At 44.5% G+C, this 22,007-nt stretch overlaps 1 protein-coding gene across 1 annotated transcript in view; it reads right to left on the reverse strand.

The window, feature by feature from the left end:
- The window catches only part of LOC126281983 (cholinesterase 1-like), a 73,757-nt gene that overhangs the window by 22,890 nt on the left and 28,860 nt on the right, over positions 1-22,007 (reverse strand). Inside the window, exons 4-7 of the mRNA XM_049981366.1 lie at positions 19,104-19,289; positions 14,754-14,974; positions 13,151-13,316; positions 4,323-4,501 (exon numbers count right to left, since the gene is read on the reverse strand). Of these exons, the coding sequence (XP_049837323.1) occupies positions 4,323-4,501; positions 13,151-13,316; positions 14,754-14,974; positions 19,104-19,289 (752 nt within the window). The remainder of the gene's footprint in view (positions 1-4,322; positions 4,502-13,150; positions 13,317-14,753; positions 14,975-19,103; positions 19,290-22,007) is intronic.

The following is a 22,007-nucleotide window of genomic DNA, read 5'->3' on the forward strand; positions in this document are numbered from 1 at the left end:
ATGCGTTATCCCGCTTGCCTATTGCTGAGGATAGGGCATTCGATTCCTCCGAACTTGCTTGCATGTTCATCGATGCGGAAATTGATGACGTGGTCGAATCGTTTCCGATTGATTTTCGTCGTGAAGCTACAGGCACAGCTGCCGACCCTGTCCTTGCTCCCGTTCTGCGTTTTGTTGCTATGCAATGGCCCTTGTCAAAATCACGGATCGGGGACCCGTTGGTTCGCCGATTTTTTGCTCACAAGGAGGGCCTTTTTCGTACGACGTGGTGTTTTGCTGTTGCGTTCTGATAATGATCAGTCCAGGGTCGTGGTGCCACGTTCGTTACAGTCCTCTGTCTTACAGCTTCTCCACCAACTCCACCAAGGACATTGGGGTATAGTGAGAACGAAACAACTTGCTCGTCAGCACTGTACTTGGTTCGGAATCGATGCCGCGATTACGAATATGTGCTCTTCTTGAATGGTGTGTGCCGAACAACAATCAGCACCACCGCGGAAATTCTTTGCATGGCCAAAAGCCACTTCGCCTTGGCAACGCTTACACATCGATTTGCTGGAATGCTCGATGGTTGGTTGTGGTAGATTCATTCAGTAATTTTCCTTTTGTTGTCCGGATGTCTTCCACGACGTCATCTGCCACCATCCAAGCGTTATCTGCTATCTTTTGCATTGAAGGTCTTCCACAGACTATTGTTTCCGACAATGGCCCACAATTCATGTCCGCAGAATTTCAGTCATTCTGCAAGACCAATGGTATTCAGCCGGCCGCGGTGGTCTCGCGGTTCTAGGCGCGCAGTCCGGAACCGTGCGACTGCTACGGTCGCAGGTTCGAATCCTGCCTCGGGCATGGATGTGTGTGGTGTCCTTAGGTTAGTTAGATTTAAGTAGTTCTAAGTTCTAGGGGACTGATGACCACAGCAGTTGAGTCCCATAGTGCTCAGAGCCATTTTTTTTAACCAATGGTATTCAACATCTGACGTCCGCGCCGTTTTCGCCACAGTCAAACAGTGCCGCTGAACGATTGGTCAGGACTTTCAAGTCACAGATGTTGAAGCTGAAAGAGTCGCATTCTCGGGAGGACGCGTTATTGCTCTTTTTGTCCTCGTATCGCTCTCAGCCCCGAGATGGTCGCTCGCCGGCTGAGTTGCTCCACGGTCGCCCTCATCGAACCTTGATGTCGTTACTACATCCGCCGCATCAGGTTCCTGTACAGCGGCAGACACCAGCTTTTGCTCCAGGCGCCGTTGTATACTATCGCCACTATCGAAGTTCACGGCGTTGTCTCGAAGAGCGCATACTTTGCTGCCTCGGCCGCGCTATGTATCTGGTTTTGGGGGCCTCTGGTGAAGTACGTCGGCATCTCAATCAGCTGCGCCTCTGCCGTCGCACGGGATCTGCCGCTCGACGTCTGCTTTCAGCCGTCCGGTCAGCACCCCGGGGACCCATCTATTGGCTCGCCTCAGCCCCAGGTGTTACCGACGCTGCCTTCCATTTTGCCCCATGGCGACGCGCCGCCGCCGCCGCCGCCGCCGCCGCCACCGCCGCCTGTTCTCCCGCCGGCGACGCCTGCAGTGGACGCGTCCTACAACCGCCGGGCACCTTCCTGGGTCACGTGTCACCGATCGCTTCCCGTGACTAGTTGTCATCCGACATGGAACTCTTGCCCGCTCCGGACCATACGTCGTCTTCGGCCGTCGGGTGCCCCGGCCCGATGGAGGTCGACCCTTCGGCCCCTCCTGTCTCTCTACGGGCGCATACACCGCATGTTGGCGTGCACCCTGGAGCAGGTTTTCAGGCGTTTCCTAGCTCCCCGCGGTCCGAATGGCAGGGTGCGGATGGCACAGCTTCGCCTGTTGTTAGGCTCCCCACCTCGTCGCATGCGTCAACATGCTGTCCTCCCCACGGCGGCCGGAAGCCTTATTCCAAAACCGTACGCCGATTTGCGGGGGAGGAATGTGGTGTCATCCAGACACCACACTTGCTAGGTAATAGCCTTTAAATCGTCCGCGGTCCGGTAGTATACGTCGGACCCGCGTGTCGCCGCTATCAGTGACTGCACACCGAGCGCCCCCACACGGCAGGTCTAGAGAGACTTCCTAGCACTCGCCCCAGTTGTACAGCCGACTTTGCTAACGATGGTTCACTGAATTCTACGCTCTCATTTGCCGAGACGATAGTTAGCGTAGCCTTCAGCTACGTTATTTGCTACGACCTAGTAAGGCGCCAGTATCCGTACTATTGATATTGTGAATCATGTACCATAAAGAGCGACGTTCTCCATGAATGGATTAAAGTTAAGTATTCCACCAGCTATGTCCGTTTTTCTAAATTCTAATTCCCTTCTTATGTTCCAGACCTCACGCCAGCCTGCGTGAGCTGAGACGCGTGCATTTCGGCCTCCTTTAACCATACGGTGGCTCTCCTGCCAACCACAACAGAATCAATCTATGGACTGAGCGTTGATTTCACTGTTGTAAACTACTTCGTACCTGTCTTTATCCCTCATATGGTCAGAAGTTTGTCTTCCGTCGAAGGCAGCTGTCGAAAACTCCAGAAAGATCGAGAATTTCAGCTGCATGAACACAGACTGAATACCGAGCAACTTCTATTCTCTGACAGAACTAATGCGATGTCGAGTCATTTCAGAAGTCGATGATGACCGTGAGTGAGGTTCATCGGCTGCTCGATGCTGAGTTTTGCTGACTCTATTACACGTTCGACGATGATTGGCAAAGTCTTCAGCTAATGTGTGGACCTTCACAATTCCAAACTATAGACTACCGCTACATAAAATGTGGCAAGCTTTAAAATAACCAGTAATTCTTCACCGGAATGGCCTATCGCAATTTGTTGTTCTTGGATTGCATATGTAAGAGGATATGGTGGAGCAAATAATGATAGTATAAAGTCGTAAAAATACTACAGTGGTGTCTGAATCCAGTGAGCGATATATCTACATTCAAATACAGATTACCTGTTTCTGTCACAGGTTCTTCAGATTAAGAAAATATTATTCATCAGAAAAGTTTTATTCCGCTTGAAAATCGTTAAAGAGAACCTTATACGAGAAAGATTATTCCTACTCAGTCCGTTATATTTTTAGTAGGCTGTTTAGGTTCTTATATTGGTAACGCCGCCGCCACGTAGCGCTCTGTATGAAAATCACTGGCTGTGCTTTGTGCAGTCTGTGGCTAGTTTGCATTGTTGTCTGGCATTGTAGTGTTGGGCAGCTGCGCGTAGCGTTGCGCAGTTGGAGGTGAGCCGCCAGCAGTGGTGGACGTGGGGATAGAGATAGCGAAGTTTTGAAATTTGCAAGAATTGATGTCATGAACTGATATATAAATATATTATGACTATTAAGGTAAATACATTGTTTGTTCTCTATCAAAATTTTTCATTTGCTAACTATGCCTGTCAGTAGTTAGTGCCTTCATTAGTTTGAATCTTTTATTTAGCTGGCAGTAGTGGCGCTCGCTGTATTGCAGTAGTTCGAGTAACAAAGATTTTGGTGAGGTAAGTGATTTGTGAAAGGTATAGGTAAATGTTAGTCAGGGCCATTCTTTTGTAGAGAGTTTTGAAAGTCAGATTGCGTTGCGCCAAAAATATTGTGTGTCAGTTTAAGCACAATCCTGTACAATTGTTCAAAGGGGACGTTTCAATATGTTAAATGTTTTGACGTCCCTGACGCTTGTCTTCTACTGACAGCACGTGACTTACTACGATAGGAAAGGATTACTGTCTCTCGAATAGCTTGAATTTTTGCTTTGCAAAAAATCGCAAGCAAGAAAATTCCGGAAGTATGAGAACTTTTGGTGCTAGACAGTCACGTAAAGCTACAAGTGTCATAACCCTTTAGTAATAAAAGTCGTGTGGACTCCTAAACAAGAATACAAGTTTAGGAATTTTTCCGTAGGATTTCCTCACAATCATATTTTAAAAACTTAGAACTAAAGAAAGCAGAAGTATTCTACTGTCATGAGACTCCTTCAATACATCGGAGTTAAAGAGGAATAATATGAAAGGTGTCTCATCAACACCCCCGCCCATCCCTGTTATACTTCACCACAAACGAATTAATACTCAACGAGAAATCCACAGTATCTTCATTTCAGGAGACCTAAAGCCTCACGACTGAACCTCCAATATTTGCGTCATAACTGAGCCACGAACAGAGACTATGTCATGGACACTTGCTTTTAGGCAAACCGAGTGTGGCTCCCAATCCAGCTTCAGAGGATTATAGGGAACCCAGTGTAGAGCCAACTCGATATGATATAGTTAGTATTCTCCGACACAACAGAATGCCTTACCTATACTTACATCAACAACGGCTTGAACGTCGTCTGTGGAGAAGCCGTCGTCCCCAAAGTAGAATTGCTCCAGCTGTTCCGCCGCACGAGACCGCTGTTCCTCGGTGGGCAGCGGCAGCTGGGAGCCGACCAGCGCCGTGAAGTTCTCCTTCATGTCGGCGATCCCCGCTTCCGTCAGCAGCCCCGCCGCTGGAACACACGCACAACTCTCCAGCAACTGCCAGCCATTCCATGAACGATAGCTCTACAGGTCCAGATTAAAGCTTCTAGCAGCTTCTGTAGGCCAATGAAATTTACACCTAGATTTCAGTCATTTGGTAGAACGTCCTTTAGTAATATCCTTGCTAGAGGCTATGCTTACGTATACTTCTCCATAAAGCCAGCTCGTTGTTTAGTGTTGTCACCAAAAGTCTCGAAATGTAACTGACCGATTTACTATAGATTTTTACATGATACTCTAATCTCATTCAGCCGGAAATAGGCTACGTATGTGTTAGTATTTCAAGATATAACCGTAAACATAATATATACTGAAAAGCCAAAGAGATTGGCACACCTACCTAATATCATGTAGGGCGCCCGCAAGCAAGCAGAAGAGCCGCAACACGACGTGGCATGGACTCGACTAATGTCTGAGGTAGTGCTGGAGGGAACAGACACCATGAATCCTGCAGTGCTGTCCATAAATCCGTAAGAGTACGAGGAGGTGGAGATTTCTTCTGAACAGCACGTTGCGAAGCATCCCAGATATGCTCAATAATCATCATGTCTGGAGGGTCTGGTGGCCAGTGGAAGTGTTTAAACTCAGAAGAGTGCTCCTGGAGCAACTCTGTAGCTGTTCTGGACGTGTGTGGTGACGCATTGTCCTGCTGGAATTGCGCCAGTCCATTGAAATACACAATGGACATGGATGGATGCAGATGAACAGACTTGATGCTTACGTACTTGGCACCTGTCAGAGTCGTATCTGAGTCCCATATCACTCCAACCGCACGCGCCCCACACCATTGCAGAACCTCTACCATCTTCAACAGTCTCCTATTGACATGTATGGTCAATGGATTCATGAGCTTGTCTTCATACCCGTACACATTCATCCTCTCTGAAAGGAGACTCGTCCGTCGAGGCAACATGTTACCAGTCATCAACAGTCGATCGTCGGTGTTGACGGACCCAGGCGAGGCGTAAAGCTTTGTGACGTACAGTCATCAAGCGTTCACGAGTGGATCTTCGGCCCCGAAAGCCATATCGATCATGTTTCGTTGAAAGGTTAGCAAGCTGACACTTGTCGGTGGTCCAGCATTGAAATCTGCAGCTGGCCATGCGGTTCTAGGCGCTACAGTCTGGAACCGCGTGACCGCTACGATCCCAGGTTCGGATCCTGCCTCGGGCATGGATGTGTGTGATGTTCTTAGGTTAGTTAGGTTTAATTAGTTCTAAGTTCTAGGCGACTGATGACCTCAGAAGTTACGTCGCATATTGATCAGAGCCATTTTTGAAATCTGGAGCAATATGCCGAAGGGTTGCACTTCTGTCACGTTGAACGATTCTCTTTAGTCATCGTTGGTCTCTTTCCTGCAGCATCTTTTTCCACCCGCAGCAATGTCGGCGATTTTATGTTTTACCGGATTCCTGATATTCATGTTACACTTGTGAAATGGTCGTACGGGAAAATCCCCACTTCATCGCTACCTCGGAGATGCTGTGTCCCATCGTTCGTGCACCGACTATAACACTACGTTCAAACTGACTTAAATCTTGATACCCTGCCATTTTAGCAGCAGTGACCGATGTAACAACTGCGCCAGACAATTGTTGCCTTATATAGGCTTGGCCGACAGCAGCGCCGTGTTCTGCTTGTTTACATATCTGTGCACTTGAATACGCATGCCTGTACCAGCTCCTTTGGCGCTTAGTGTGTAAAGGGGAAACTTGTTAACAAATATCTAGAGAAGATATTGACCGAATTACTTCAGATTTTTACACTGTACTATAATAAACATTCAGACCGACCTAGGCCATATACTTTTTAAGCAATAATGTACAAGTTTTCTTTTATAACCGACTGAGACCTAGAAAACGCTGTGCTGTAAAGATAACGCAGTTCCGATTTCTTTTTCACAGTCACAACCACGATAGTAAACCATTACACAAACGGTTTCTCCGATGTTGACATTATTTCTCCTTGCACATATTTTCACACAGAAGTTGTATACACAACAATGTGCTTTTATGTTTTCTTCTTTGCCGTCGGTTTCACGGAAAAGAGGAAAACTGTATTTGTATGGCTCTCATCACTATGGGACTTAATTTCTTAGGTCATCAGTGCCCTAGAACCTAGAACTACTTAAACCTAACTAACCTAAGGACATCACACACATCCATGCCCGAGGCAGCATTCGAACCTGCGGTTCCAGACTGTAGCCTCTAGAACCGTTCGGCCACCCCGGCCGGCACTGTATTTGTAGCTTATCGGCCTATGATTAAAATATTATTACGGGATCTGAATCGTCCGATGCATTGTAATTCACCCCATCGCAGATTACAACTATGTGAAATACTGTCATTGAGGCTACTATCCTCATAGACCGAGCACCAGGATAAGTCTCTCATACCCGGTATATCAATGACACCAACCGATTTACCACATTTTAAGCGAGCTCAAGACTAAATCAAGATTTCGTTTGCAACAAGAGTAAAGGTCAGAGAAAGGAACAAGAGGACAGATGGGGGGGGGGGTGAGGTATTGGAAATAGAGAGGTGGAGAAGGAGATGGACAGCGAGAGGAGATAGTAGATGATGGACAGAGAGAGAGAGAAGGTGGAGGAGGAGATGAACAAACAGACGGGGGAAGGAGGAATTGGGGAGAGATAAGGGGGAGAAGGAGTTTTATGTTGGTAAGTTCCTGCAGGACCAAACTGCTGAGGTCATCGGCCCCTAGGTTACACTACTTAATCTAACTAACGTGGCAAGGCGTCTGAGACCACACGGCGGAGGCTTTTTATGATATATCCAATTCCCATAGATATTTAGCAGTTGTGAAGCACTTTAAGGTTCTTTAATACTGTATAATGTTATGGTAACCGAAAACTGTCTAAGCTTAACTTTTTTTAAGGTCCATGTTTGATTGGCAGTTCAGTGTAATAATGTCCATTACAACTGGAACACTATGAAGCCGGCATGCAGCAAAGGTCAATCTGGGAACAAGTTTACTTCGAACTTGGGTATGCAAAAGATTACTATTTAACTGCAAAGGCAAAAAATAGGCTTAGTTTCGTCATCTACATTAAGGGAAAATTACGCTGTCCCATTTAAATGTTGTTTGTTTGTAAGAAGATCAAATTATGCCTCGTGAAAGAAGAAGAAACATCTATAGCAAAGTGTCGGAATCATACGGCTTTCATGCATCTATTGATTCGTAGGTTTCAGGAGTAGCTGAACGGCCTCCCGACTAGCGCCCGAGAGGACAGACATTTTGTCTGCTGGGCCGTCAGGGTTACACAGCGAAGTCACATCCGCTGACAGAGGGATTAAGATGGCTGCAGCAGGACAAGTAACCACGCTTGAAGTGCACTGACATCTGGAGCTCAAGGACTGTCAGCACAGTGTCCATTGTTGCTGTCCCCCATGGTGCGAAAGTAGTAAAATTAGGCCTGCCGAGTGCGGTACGTCAAACGACAACAGTGGACGCAAGGTTGGCTGGTGTCGTGGACTTCCCGAACGTGGGCTATGCAACCTTTAACGTCAACGTGGCAACATTCCACACAAATACCCCCGGACAGAGACTTCCTAATACACGTTCCAGTTACATTAATGAGACCACAGCCTACGTTCGACGTCAACGTGCCGCAACTACTCAGAGACGGCAGGTGGCAGCACTAATTGTGAAGGAAATGTAAAGCGTGTAGGGGAATCTGTAAAAGACTGCACCTGGCAAGGAGTGGATGAAGTGCTGTAAAAATTTGTGTGGGAAGAAGAACAACAAAATAAGACAGAAGAAGAAAAGCGCAGATGTCTTTCGAAGATTGATAACACAGAATTTAAGGAACTTCAAGAAGGCCTTACAAAACTGTAAAAACTGAAAGGCTCCTGGAACGGACTATTTAAACATGGAACTTCATGAATACTTACCATAAGGAAAGGATACTTCGCTTTTTAAATAAGTGCTAGCAGTGAAAGAAAAATACCGATGGAGTAGAAGAAAGCTTTGATAATAACCACTTTTAAAAGGGCGAGCGAGGACAAACTATGGAAATTATAAAGGTATAAATCTCTTAAATACGGTATACAAGAAATATGCGATGATAATAGTAAATAGAATGAGAAAAATCGTAGACGGCATATTAGTTAAAGAAATACACTCCTGGAAATTGAAATAAGAACACCGTGAATTCATTGTCCCAGGAAGGGGAAACTTTATTGACACATTCCTGGGGTCAGATACATCACATGATCACACTGACAGAACCACAGGCACATAGACACAGGGAACAGAGCATGCACAATGTCGGCACTAGTACAGTGTATATCCACCTTTCGCAGCAATGCAGGCTGCTATTCTCCCATGGAGACGATCGTAGAGATGCTGGATGTAGTCCTGTGGAACGGCTTGCCATGCCATTTCCACCTGGCGCCTCAGTTGGACCAGCGTTCGTTCTGGACGTGCAAACCGCGTGAGACGACGCTTCATCCAGTCCCAAACATGCTCAATGGGGGACAGATCCGGAGATCTTGCTGGCCAGGGTAGTTGACTTACACCTTCTAGAGCACGTTGGGTGGCACGGGATACATGCGGACGTGCATTGTCCTGTTGGAACAGCAAGTTCCCTTGCCGGTCTAGGAAAGGTAGAACGATGGGTTCGATGACGGTTTGGATGTACCGTGCACTATTCAGTGTCCCCTCGACGATCACCAGAGGTGTACGGCCAGTGTAGGAGATCGCTCCCCACACCATGATGCCGGGTGTTGGCCCTGTGTGCCTCGGTCGTATGCAGTCCTGATTGTGGCGCTCACCTGCACCGCGCCAAACACGCATACGACCATCATTGGCACCAAGGCAGAAGCGACTCTCATCGCTGAAGACGACACGTCTCCATTCGTCCCTCCATTCACGCCTGTCGCGACACACTGGGGGCGGGCTGCACGATGTTGGGGCGTGAGCGGAAGACGGCCTAACGGTGTGCGGGACCGTAGCCCAGCTTCATGGAGACGGTTGCGAATGGTCCTCGCCGATACCCCAGGAGCAACAGTGTCCCTAATTTGCTGGGAAGTGGCGGTGCGGTCCCCTACGGCACTGCGTAGGATCCTACGGTCTTGGCGTGCATCCGTGCGTCGCTGCGGTCCGGTCCCAGGTCGACGGGCACGTGCACCTTCCGCCGACCACTGGCGACAACATCGATGTACTGTGGAGACATCACGCCCCACGTGTTGAGCAATTCGGCGGTACGTCCACCCGGCCTCCCGCATGCCCACTATACGCCCTCGCTCAAAGTCCGCCAACTGCACATACGGTTCACGTCCACGCTGTCGCGGCATGCTACCAGTGTTAAAGACTGCGATGGAGCTCCGTATGCTACGGCAAACTGGCTGACACTGACGGCGGTGGTGCACAAATGCTGCGCAGCTAGCGCCATTCGACGGCCAACACCGCGGTTCCTGGTGTATCCGCTGTGCCGTGCGTGTGATCATTGCTTGTACAGCCCTCTCGCAGTGTCCGGAGCAAGTATGGTGGGTCTGACACACCGATGTCAATGTGTTCTTTTTCCATTTCCAGGAGTGTATCAAGTTCTCGAAAGGAAAATTCATCTGTCAACATCTTTTCCTTAATAAAATAACGGAAAAAAGAATAGAATACATTTTAAAAACCCACGTAGTCTTTAAAGACTACAGTAAAGGTTTTGTTAATGTGGACAGAGGAAAAATATGGGATCCCTTGTGACAGGAATCGATCGAGAACGGAGCGCACCGGCCAACGGGCCGACGGCGTCAAGCAGAAATCGCCGGTACAAGGCAGAGACACGCACACAGCAGGCATGGCTGACAACGCATACCACACGGCGAAATACCACTCCAAGACCAGAGAGCAAAACTAAATAGGATGTCGTCTACGTCCATCCATTCTGGCGGAGAATCAAAATTGCCGGACCGAGAGAGTAGAGAAATTTACGGAAAAAGGAGAAGACAGCACTACAATTGACCGAAGTGACGCGAAGTGTATGCAGAGGAACACAAATAATTGTTAAGTTAGAATCTGGAAGCATCGCCCATAGAAATATTAATAAAGGGATTGGACAATGGTTATGTACTGTATTTCACCGACACTTCATATTCCTAATTTGTGTTTAGACGACGTTGTGAGGGACCAGAAACAACGGATTATGAAATTTAATATAGAGGAGAGCTTCAGAGGAAGAGATTTTATCAAAACTCTTATGTTTGCTCATGACCAGATTCTAGCTGCGAACAACGAAGATACTGAGCGAGGTGGCGCAGTGTTTGGACACTGGACTCGCATTCGGGAGGACGACGGATCAATCCCACTTCCGGCCATCCTGATTTAGGTTTTCCGTGATTTCCCTAAATCCCTCCAGGCAAATGCCTGGATGGTTCCTTTCAAAGGGCACGGCCGACTTCCTTCCCCGTCCTTCCCTACTCCGGTGAGGCCGATGACCTCGCTGTCTGGTCTTCCCCAAAACAACCCAACCCAACCCAACAACGAAGACAACTTGAGAGAGCGGTGTATAAACTATGTAAAATAGTAATGCGACATAAATTAAGCATGTCGATAGATAGAATGAAGTCCATGGCATACCGTGGCTCACAACCCTTAAGACTTAAATTCGTATTAGAAAAAAGACAATTAGACAAGATAACAACTTCAGTATCTTGGGCTGTGACATAAAGGCGAAGTCGATGTTGAAAAATGAAAGGGAGATTCAATATGGTGTGTGACACCGTCAAAAGAACGCTCAGGTGAAAAGTACGAAAGGACACAATTCTACAATTGTTCAAAGTTGTAGCAGTTCCACGTGGACTACATTGAAGAAGCAATTGTGAGAGTAAGAGTATGAACCCTAGAAATAGTAGACTCTAAGCAGCTGAGTTTTGATTTTTGACAACAATACAGGGATTGGTAAGAAGAGACAAGTAAAATAAATACATAATTGGAAAGCATGTAGGAATTTACGACTTAAATGAATAGATTAATGAATACAGAAAAGGATGGAAAGAATATATAGAAAGACTGCACAATGAACTTACACCAAAACGACTTCTACAGTACATCCTTTAAGGAAGGATGGACATTGGCAGATCCAAGAGAAAATGGGTAGAGCAAGAAGTCGCAAAGGACCAACAGGTCTAGTGCTTGAGAGAGAAGAAGAAGAAAAAGAAAGAAAAAAGAAGCTCGATTTGTTTTGTGTTTTACTTTTATCCCCCCCCCCTCCGTCCCATTTCCCATTTTGCGAAATAATTCTTGAAGTCACAAAGCTCTTATAATTTCGCAATCGGTTTTAGATAGCGTAATGAGGTTGTTGGTAAACTACGCTGCGCCAAAGCGGGTATTCAAATGGTTCAAATGGCTCTGAGCACTATGAGACTTAACATCTATGGTCATCAGTCCCCTAGAACTTAGAACTACTTAAACCTAACTAACCTAAGGACATCACACAACACCCTGCCATCACGAGGCAGAGAAAATCCCTGACCCCGCCGGGAATCGAACCCGGGAACCCGGGCGTGGGATGCGAGAACAAAGCGGGTGTACTTTGCTGCAGAGTTAATATTAGATATTTTGTTCTTATTTACCTAGACAGTAATTTTTATTCTTAACGACATACGTAATGTCTCTATCGGTATTTGATAGCTTGCCAACTGGTGATTACAGTTACATAACAGACGCCAAAATCTTCCACAAAATAAAGTAGTTACTGGCACCAAATCGCTGGCGTTGAGAAGGTAAGAAACTGATGGCTCTCCCTGAAGGTTTTCGTGGAAAATAATGTATAGTTCAAATAAATGAAAATCGGCAGCCACAGAACAATGGCTTGCAGGATATGTTTTGAACAGGTTGCCCACTTTTAGTATTGGCAATAGCCAGTGCCTCTCAACGTTCTATTATCCTTCGTAAGAGGCTTACAGTTTCTTCCAAAACAGGAAGCGTTATTACAATTTGAAATGCATTAAACTCAAATTAGTGATACAAAATAAAGAACAATAAAAATGTACTCTGGCAGAAGTAGTACTGTTACAAAGACATGCTGTAAACTGAAGTTCACGACGAGAGCGGTATGATTATATGGAACCCACAAAGGAAGCGATAATGAAAATTCCACAGTTCGTGGTCGTGCGGTAGCGTTCTCGCTTCCCGCGCCCGGGTTCGATTCCCGGCGGGGTCAGGGATTTTCTCTGCCTCGTGATGACTGGGTGTTGTGTGATGTCCTTAGGTTAGTTAGGTTAGTTAGGTTCTAAGTTCTAGGGGACTGATGACCATAGATGTTAAGTCCCATAGTGCTCAGAGCCATTTGAACCATTTGAACCATATTGTTTCCAGCTTGTGTGACAGCTCTTCACCGACTACACTAGGCGCAACACTGACCCTGTCGGACCGACACGAGTTGGCTCTGCTCGGCCTACATGTACCCTATCTCGCTGCAAAATGTATCACGTTCTGCTTGCACACCCGTCGGCACTCCCACCAAGCGTGGCGCTATTCGGGTAATTCCTTCTCGGTGTTGCACTTTTCACAAACGGCAGTGTACTAAAAAAATTATAAGTCAGTCACATATGATTGCAAGCGTTGGCAGTAAAGCAAGGCAATGCACAGATTTTGTTACGTACAGAGATATACGACGAAACCTTCTCCAGAAGTGACGCCAAGTACGATGGGGACCTGGTTGTAGCTGCCAGCTCTGAGGACGTCTGCTGGAGGCTCGATGATCACTGCCGAGTCCGATGGTGGCTCCAAGACGGGCACGAAAGCCAGGTGCACCGGGCAGCGCTTTTCCTGCACGGGGAACACTGTGTTAACGGTGCAAGAGGTGTTAGTATGGGCTATCTGTAAATAAGAATGCTTCATCACAATTATACACAAATTATCACTGGGACCACAAGTTTTCCACATTAAAATGAAAAGAGAAAAGTAGATGCATAGTAGTTTGGCACTACAAGAATTAGGTTACAAGTTAAACGTTGGTTGCATGAGACGATCCTGAAGGAGAGGAAGCTAGTCTCTAGACAGTGATATTTCAGGACTCTCTCCCCCCTTAGCACCAATTTATGGTGGAGAGGACAACATAATATAATTGGTTTACAGTAGCAAAAAATGGTTCAAATGGCTCTGAGCACTATGGGACTTAACATCTGAGGTCATCAGTCCCCTAGAAATTAGAAATGCTTAAACCTAAATAACCTAAGGACATCAGACACATCCATGCCCGAGGCAGGATTCGAACCCGCGACCGTAGCAGCATCGCGGTTCCGGACTGAAGAGACTAGAACCGCTCGGCCGCCGCGGCCGGCTTACAGTAGCAACGTACAGCCTCAGGACAAGAAAATATATGGCCCTATACTAGCAGTAAACATGAAGTTAACAGATGTCAGAGTAAGTATGGGTTACTCATGACATGAAGACTTTTAGAAATCATCGTTTTTGATGAGTAAGTGTATCTTTTGGCACGTAAAAATAATTTGATCGGTAGGTCGACGGATCTGGGCGATCCAGTCACATGTAAAGACACACCCAGGATGCATTTTTCCAGAACGTAAAGGAAGAGAGAAACAGGTATAAATTTGTGCTGGAGACGCTTGTATAATCTGAGGCATATGAACATTAGCTGGGAATTGTTTTAGTCATAGGTGGAAGCAATGACAGTCAACATGTTATAAAAAATTTCGCCTCAACAGCACAACTTTTATTGAACCCCATCTAATTTCAGTTCTTTAGATACAACTCGAAAATGGACCTTTGTATCTGAAGTCGGATGTGGTATAATAAAATATATACAACTGAGGTGACATTTTGGATAATGTACTATATAAGCAGTTGCAGTTGCTCAAGAGTAGAGAAAATTGATGTGGAAGTCAAGTCGTTTCCGGTAGATGCCTGGTGAAGTCTGACCTGGTCACTGCGACACATGCAGCCGACACTTACAAAGAAAGGCTACTTCTTCCAATTTCTAAGAGCCATAAATCTCTTCAAAACTCCATGGTATATGGAAAAAAGAGATCTCCCGCAGAATAATTGTTAATTATTGGTTAGAATGAAGACCTGTTATCATTACACTGCTACAAATATTTTCCCTCGAATCTCCTCATCCATGATGACTTTCTTTCGGACGTCCTGCGTTATGTGTTCAGGAATTTCGTATTTACTTGAGCAGATATTTCAACCGCAATTCGCTGTTGAAATTGTAGATGAAACATAGTTAATTGGCGCACTTACGAAATCCGAGAGTGCCACAGAATCGTCAATGGCGAGGTCTGAGTAGTTTAGGGAGCGAAGGAAGGCGGCCAGCCTCGCGTCGTCGTCGTCAGTGTGGTTGCTGCCCTGCGCCTGGAAGCCGAGCGCCTCCCCCATCCGGTACGCCCTCTCGCGGGGTTTGTCCGTCAGCGCCCAAGGGGTCGTCGCTACCCCACTTTCCATGATTACTCCGCTGAAGAGTCCTGCCAAGAAATTTCTTCTTAACATTAAACATCAATCATTACCGCAGTGAAGGCGTTCTGAATTAAATTAGTATCCTAGTGTGATGTATTGATTATATATTATGCATTTATAAGAAGAAAATAAGCGGTGTCATGCCATTCTTTCACTACAACCTTCACGAACAGTACACCCTCAGATTGGTGATCATCGGGAAATAAGAATACATTCTTAAATCCGTAGCCATACTATTAGCTAAGAGACGAAGTACAATCTGGGGAAAGAGAAGCTAGAATTGTAACTAAACAGCGTTGCTTTCATATTTGCGTTTGTTGTTGATCTCTAATACGATTAATTAGAGATGATTGTGGGGAGAGAGAGTTTATCAAATCATTTTAAAAGAATATTGTGTTAATAATTCTTCACTGTCAAATACTTAGGGATGTAAATCGGTCATGTAAAGGCTGAGCCCTTCTTGAGTATGCTATATTTTATTATTATGAAAAGAGTAGTATTCCACCAAAGAAATGAGAAAGCCCTTACGCCATATACGTCTTGCATTTTGTTGAAGAAAGAGAAGGCGTTCTGCTTCAATTTATTCCGTTTAGGCTTCTCTGGAGTCAAGTTGTACTGTTTGTGTGAGATATAGTGTGATTTTTATGGAGGGTGCATTATATTACACTGCGAAAGGTGCAGAGCGATACCTAAAAGTAGCCTATGGTTTGTACTCATGCAGTGGTGCAAGGAATAGAACATATTATCTATACGTGGACTCCAGAATACAAGGTAATCTGTTTCTTTAGTTTAAGACCTGGCGAGCTGTACTGCAATAGTGTGATTTCTTTGACAATCGAACGAATAACTGTCACCCGTGATTATGATCGACCTGGGGCAGATCACCTTTTATTTACGAGTTGTTTCTGATTTTTGATCGCGTTTAGCAAGCCGACTTCTCGTACACGAAAAGGTTTTGCAGTTTAAATATCTTTTTGTTATTTTTATTTTTTATTATCCGTTTTGTGGAGCCGGTCTTAGTATGATTGTGCTAAGAGAACAACTTAAATAATGCAACAGTAATCTGATTATTCTGTGTGGAATCCTTTATCTTTATGGTTTCAAATAATAACTCTGAATCTGAATAGCAAATTTCAGTTCTTTGCTGCTACTTTGTTCTTTTCATCAGTTTAATTAAAATATTGAAAGTACCTTTGTAAGACAGTAGCACTGACGGCTTTTGCGGAGGTACTTTCAGAACTATTGTCGTGTTTTTAATTGAGTAGATAGTTTAATTCGGAAGAATTTCTGCTCCGAGCAATTAATTCAAATACCAAGGTTTTCTTAACATTAGCAAATTTTTTCAGGTTACTGAAGGTAGGTTTGCGAGAAGAGTTGCAAGGCAACAGATGTTTCGTCGTCTCGTTATTACGCTTTGTGACAACGGTACATCATTAGGCCGCCACAATCAATAATAGATCTTTTCAGGTGCCAAGAGTACTCCCGTTGCTTTTTGTATATATATATATATATATATATATATATAATGTGTGTGTGTGTGTGTAATGAATTATTCCTGTGTAAGGTCATACGGCGTAATAATATTGTATTCTTTCGGATTTATTCATTTGTAAAGAAGGCGTCTTCAATCAGAGCAGTTTCAAGTGGAACTTGAATGTCCACTACTTTCTAGGGAAGTCACACTCTGTTAAACAGATACCATGTAAGTAGACTGTTTATGTGTTTGTATGTTGGCAGCGCTGTGTAGCGCTCTGCATTAATAACTCTGACAACGTTGTACGCACTCTACGAGAGACTCTGTGGCTGGTCGGGTTAGCAGTTGGAGGTGAAAAGCCAGCAGTGATGGAAGTTGGGTGCGAGTAGTCAGCAGTGATGGAGGTTAGGAGTTAATAATTAGGAGTGTTGTAGGTTTGCAGTATTAGCGCGAGCGGACGGTCTGAATGTGCATCCTTCATGAGGATTTATTACTGATGATTATATAATTTTTTTGATCTGGTTGCCACTTGATTAAGTTAAAATCTGCTAAATACATTGTTTTCTCTGCAACAAAATCTGTTCTTTGCTAACCACATGCCTATTAGTAGTTAGAGCCTTCAGGAGTTAGAATCTCTTTTTTAGCTGGCAATATTTTCTGTGAGGTAAGTGACTTATGATGTGCATGGGTTATTATTAGGATGTTTTCTTACTCAGGTGCATTTGAAATCAGGTTATCATTTTTTGAGAAGTCAGATTGCATGGTGCTAGAATATTGTGGGTCAGTGTTGAAATGATAAAGACTAGCAAAGTGACAGTACATTCAGTTTCACTCCGCAGTTAAAGTACAAATCTTCATTAGGAAGTTTCAACCATCTTAAGTCTCAAGATTGTTGTCACTTCAGTTTAATGACAAATACTAACTTCATTACTTTCTTTGCAATGTTTGTAAAGTAATGTCATTTAAGATCTTGTTAGTTTCATCGTGGGACAAAAAGCAATAATTGCATTTATTAGGAAATAAATTTATGAAATGTTATAAAACTAATCACTGATTTCCTTTCCAGTTTCGTCCGTTGAGAACATGGCGACTGGTATTGGCTAGTAGAATTATTTGTTTTGAGGAAGAAAGTTCTCAACGTGAGTTAGTATTGCTTCATGGATCATTAATTAACAGAACGATAACTGAGGGTAAGCATGGAAATGTCTATTTTGTGTTTGGATATAAAAAGAAGGTAATCGGGGAGGGGCAGTTCATTGATTCAAAGGTCTATAGAACCAACGGCAAACTGTGACACAAGGTCTGCCAAAAAAACACCTACACCTGCAATTACCTACACGCTGAATCTCAACTTCATACGACTCAGAAGCGTGTCGTCTTCAAAATGGTTGAAATGGTTCTGAGCACTATGGGATTTAAAATCTGAGGTCATCAGTCCCCTAGAACTTAAAACTACTTAAACGTAACTAACCTAAGGATATCACATACATCCATGCCAGTGGCAGGATTCGAACCTGCGACCGTAGCGGTCGTGCGGCTCCAGACTGAAGCTCCTAGAACCGCTCGGCCACAGCGACCGGCAGTGTCGTCTTAACAAATGCCATTTGCCCGAATTCACGTGCTTGGGTAGCTCAGTGGTAGAGCACTTGCCTGCGAAAGGAAAAGGTCTCGAGTTCGAGTCTCGGTTCGGCACATAGTTTTAATCTGCCAGGAAGTTTCATATTAGCGCACACTCCGCAGCAGAGTGAAAATCTCATTCTGGATCCTGAAACAGCTTCACAACATCAATAGTGGAGACCACTACACGCGCTAGGAGTTATTTCTGCCAACGTTCATGATATGACACACCACATGTGATAGAAGTGCAGCGGTCTAACTGCACTCTGCTTCAATCTGCATGTACAACTGGCATCATGTTCCCCAGAAGCTACTCGCTGATTCGTATTGGGCATTCATTCATAGTGTGTCTGGTCCACAGACCCGCTCTCCGGCCTGTCCGACTGTGAGTGGACACCGGCAACTGCTTGGCAAACTCTACGTGGTTGCACTGACTGAAGTGTGGGTTGGCTGCTAGCGGTCGAGGCAAGTAGGTAGATCGAACAACGGACGTTGACCACGGATCCGACCGCGGACTCATCGTCAACGCACAGAGTGAACAGGTCGGGACAGACTTGCTCAACGGACAGTTTGGCGGACTCGTCCGCCTGTGTACGGTGGCCTGTAGAGGCCGATTACCATCAAGCCGTGTAATCCACAAATAGTCTACTACATACAGCCTCTCTCTCTCTCTCCTAATACCGACCAGTGGTATTTCAGACCCAAAGGAATCAAAGAAATCTGACGTGTGTGGTCTTGTTAAACCGATATACTGAAGCATACGTTACCCACCAATCTAGTCTTTCTCTGACAAAGCCAACTGTAACAGGCCAAAACGAGGAATACTGTAATATTTTAACATTTTAAGTGCTTCATAAGACACTTCGTCAGTTCACACAGAGGAATTTTAAGGAGAGGCTGTAATTAAAACAAGAAACAAACTGAAAGATTCATGTAAATTTGTCAACTTTACTGATATATTTGCTTTTCTTATCTTGCTTAGGAGTCTTCGAGTTCTTGAATGAATGCACATGGTTTATGCTCTTGACTCCTTGACAGGTGCTCACCCTTGGTCGCCGGTGAGAGAAAGAGGTGTGATACGGAGCAGCCACCTGCGCTTTCCCCGAAGATGACGACCCTGCTCGGATCTCCCCCGAACGCTGCGATGTTCCTTTGTATCCACTGCAGCGCCAGCACCTGGTCCTTAAGTCCCGCGTTGCCCGGGATGTCGTCGTTCTGAAGGCTCAGGAAGCCTGCCGCAAGACAACAGCATTACCAGATATATTTTCCTTCAAAACATAGACTATCAAACGACAACAAAAATGTTTATGCTATGTAAAAGTTGCTTTACATCTCTCTCTCGAAATCTGGCATAAAACCCGTGGAGATTCTGGTCGTATGTAAAGTACACCAGTGGCAAGATACAATCAATACCTTCACTGTCCGATGTTACTGAAGATAGTGCCATCAAAGTAGAGTTACCAAACACCGTTTTCCGAAATTCTTTCACCAAAGGAGAAGAAGTAGATAGTCCTGAATTTGAATCAAAACAACTGCCAATACCAGTAACTTAAAACTAGGTATCTTCTTTGTAGCGAAGTAACTCAAATCATTTAATAATGGCAACGCCTCCAGTCTAGATTGTATACCAGTCGTGTTTCTTTCAGAGTACACTGAAATAATAGCTCCATACGTAGCAATCATATACAACGGCTCCCTCGTCGAGAGATATGTACCTAAAGACTTGAAAGTTGCCCAGATCGTTACAAAACCCAAGAAAAAATAAATGCAAGTCACTAAACTACGGATCTCTATAACTAAAGTCGACTTGCAGTAGGTTTTTAAAACATATGCTATGTTCACACATTATGAATTACCTCGCAGGAATCGATTTATTGACAAATAATATCGTTCTTGTGAAATACAACTACCTATTTATTCTCACGAAATGATAAATGCTATCGACACGGCATGTCAAACTTCTAGAAGGCTTTTAACACCTTTCCTCGCAAGGAACTTCTAATCAAATTGTGTCTCTACGACTATCATCTCAGCTGCCAGATTGGATTCATGATTTTCTGTCAGAAAAGTCACAGTTCGTAGTACTTGACATAAAGTCATCTAGTAAAACAGAGGTAGTATCTGGCATTTCGCAAGGAAACATTATAGACCTTCTGCTGTTTCTGATTTACACGTAGCCCGCATCTCGTGGTCGTGCGGTAACGTTCTAGCTTCCCGCGCCCGGGTTCTCGGGTTCGATTCCAGGCGGGGTCAGGGATTTTCCCTGCCTCTTGATGGCTGGGTGTTGTGTGTTGTCGTTAGGTTAGTTAGGTTTAAGTAGTTATAAGTTCTAGGAGACTGATGACCCTAGATGTTAAGTCCCATAGTGCTCAGAACCATTTTTTTTTTAATCTGCACGTAAATGATTTTGGAGGCAGTCTGAGCAGCGTTTTTAGACTGTTTGGAGACGATGCTGTCATTTAATGTCTTGTAAAATCATCACATGATCAAAACCAGATACAAAATTATTTAGTCAAGATATCTCTATTGTGAGAAAAGTGCCAATTCACAATAAATAATGAAAGGTGTGAAGTCATCCACTTGAGTACTAAAACGAATCCATTAAATTTCGGTTACACGATAAATCACACAAATCTAAAAGCAATGAATTCAGCTAATATTTAGCCTACAATTATTCGTAATTGGAACGATCACATAAAAGCGAGCCAAAGACTGCGATTTGTTGGTAGAAAATGTAACAGGTCTACTAAAGAGACTGCCTACACTACGCTTTCCTTTCCTCTTCTGGAGTATAGCCGCGCGGTATGGGATCCACATCCGCACGAAGAGATTTAAATGTTAGTTTTCTCCGCTCGCTGTTCGAGAGTGGAACGGTAAGGAAACAGCTTAAAGGTGGTTCGATGACCCCCTGCCAGGTACTTGATTGTGTATTGCAGAGTAGATGTAGATGTAGATGTAGATGTAGTTTTTGATTCTTTTGACGTGAGGCAAAATATCCAACACAATTAGGCTCTACAGCAAGCTAAGCAATATTGTGGTTTTAGACGTATCTGAGAGACGACTTGTCACAGTTTGCTTGCCTAATGTACTGATCCCTTGGTATCAGTTTATTAATTATGTTTTTGCAGATTGTGGATATGACAACGGAGTAGGTGGCTCCCTGAAGCACAAAGTGGCGTATGGATGTTCAGAAGCAGTTGGATAAGCGTGGGGCATGTGTGTGGTATACAGGTAAACTACCTCTGGTAGTAGATAAAAAGGAAGCAAATATGCGTCCGAGGTATCTTCACAATAGAAATGTCAGTTGCTGCAGATAAGTGTGTATCGCAGGGAGATATTTTTTATTTTTTTTACACGTCAAGTTCCGTAGTACCAAATTGAGGAGCCAATCTCCAAGGTCATGGAACGTGTCAGCACATGAAATTATAAAATAAAAGTAAGAACAGCTAAAAATAAAATGTTTATGAAGCCGAAAAAAGTCAGTCCATAAGTTTGAACAAACGCAATCACCAATACAACAAGAATCAGCTTAATTTTTCAAGTAACTCCTCGACAGAGCAGGTACGACCCATGAGGAAACTCTTCAGTTTCAATTTGAACGAGCGTGGATTACTGCTAAGATTTTTGAATTCGAGTGGTAGCTTATTGAAAATGGATGCAGCGGTTAAGGAATTCCGATTCAAATGCACGTTTGATTTCTGCCGAGTATTAACTGAATGAAAGTTTCTTAATCTTGGGAATAAGTTAATACTGTAAACAAGAAACAACAGTAAGGGATGAACATATGTTATGTGTACATGTGTCTGGAAACGCTTACTTCCCATGTTAGAGCTCATTTTATTACTTCACTTGAAATCATACTAATCATGGAATGGAACACACAGCAACAGAAGGTACCAGCGTGACTTCAAACACTTTGTTACAGGAAATGTTCAAAATGTCCTCCGTTA

Source organism: Schistocerca gregaria, chromosome 7 (genome assembly GCF_023897955.1).
Source record: "Schistocerca gregaria isolate iqSchGreg1 chromosome 7, iqSchGreg1.2, whole genome shotgun sequence".
NCBI classification, from domain to species: domain Eukaryota; kingdom Metazoa; phylum Arthropoda; class Insecta; order Orthoptera; family Acrididae; genus Schistocerca; species Schistocerca gregaria.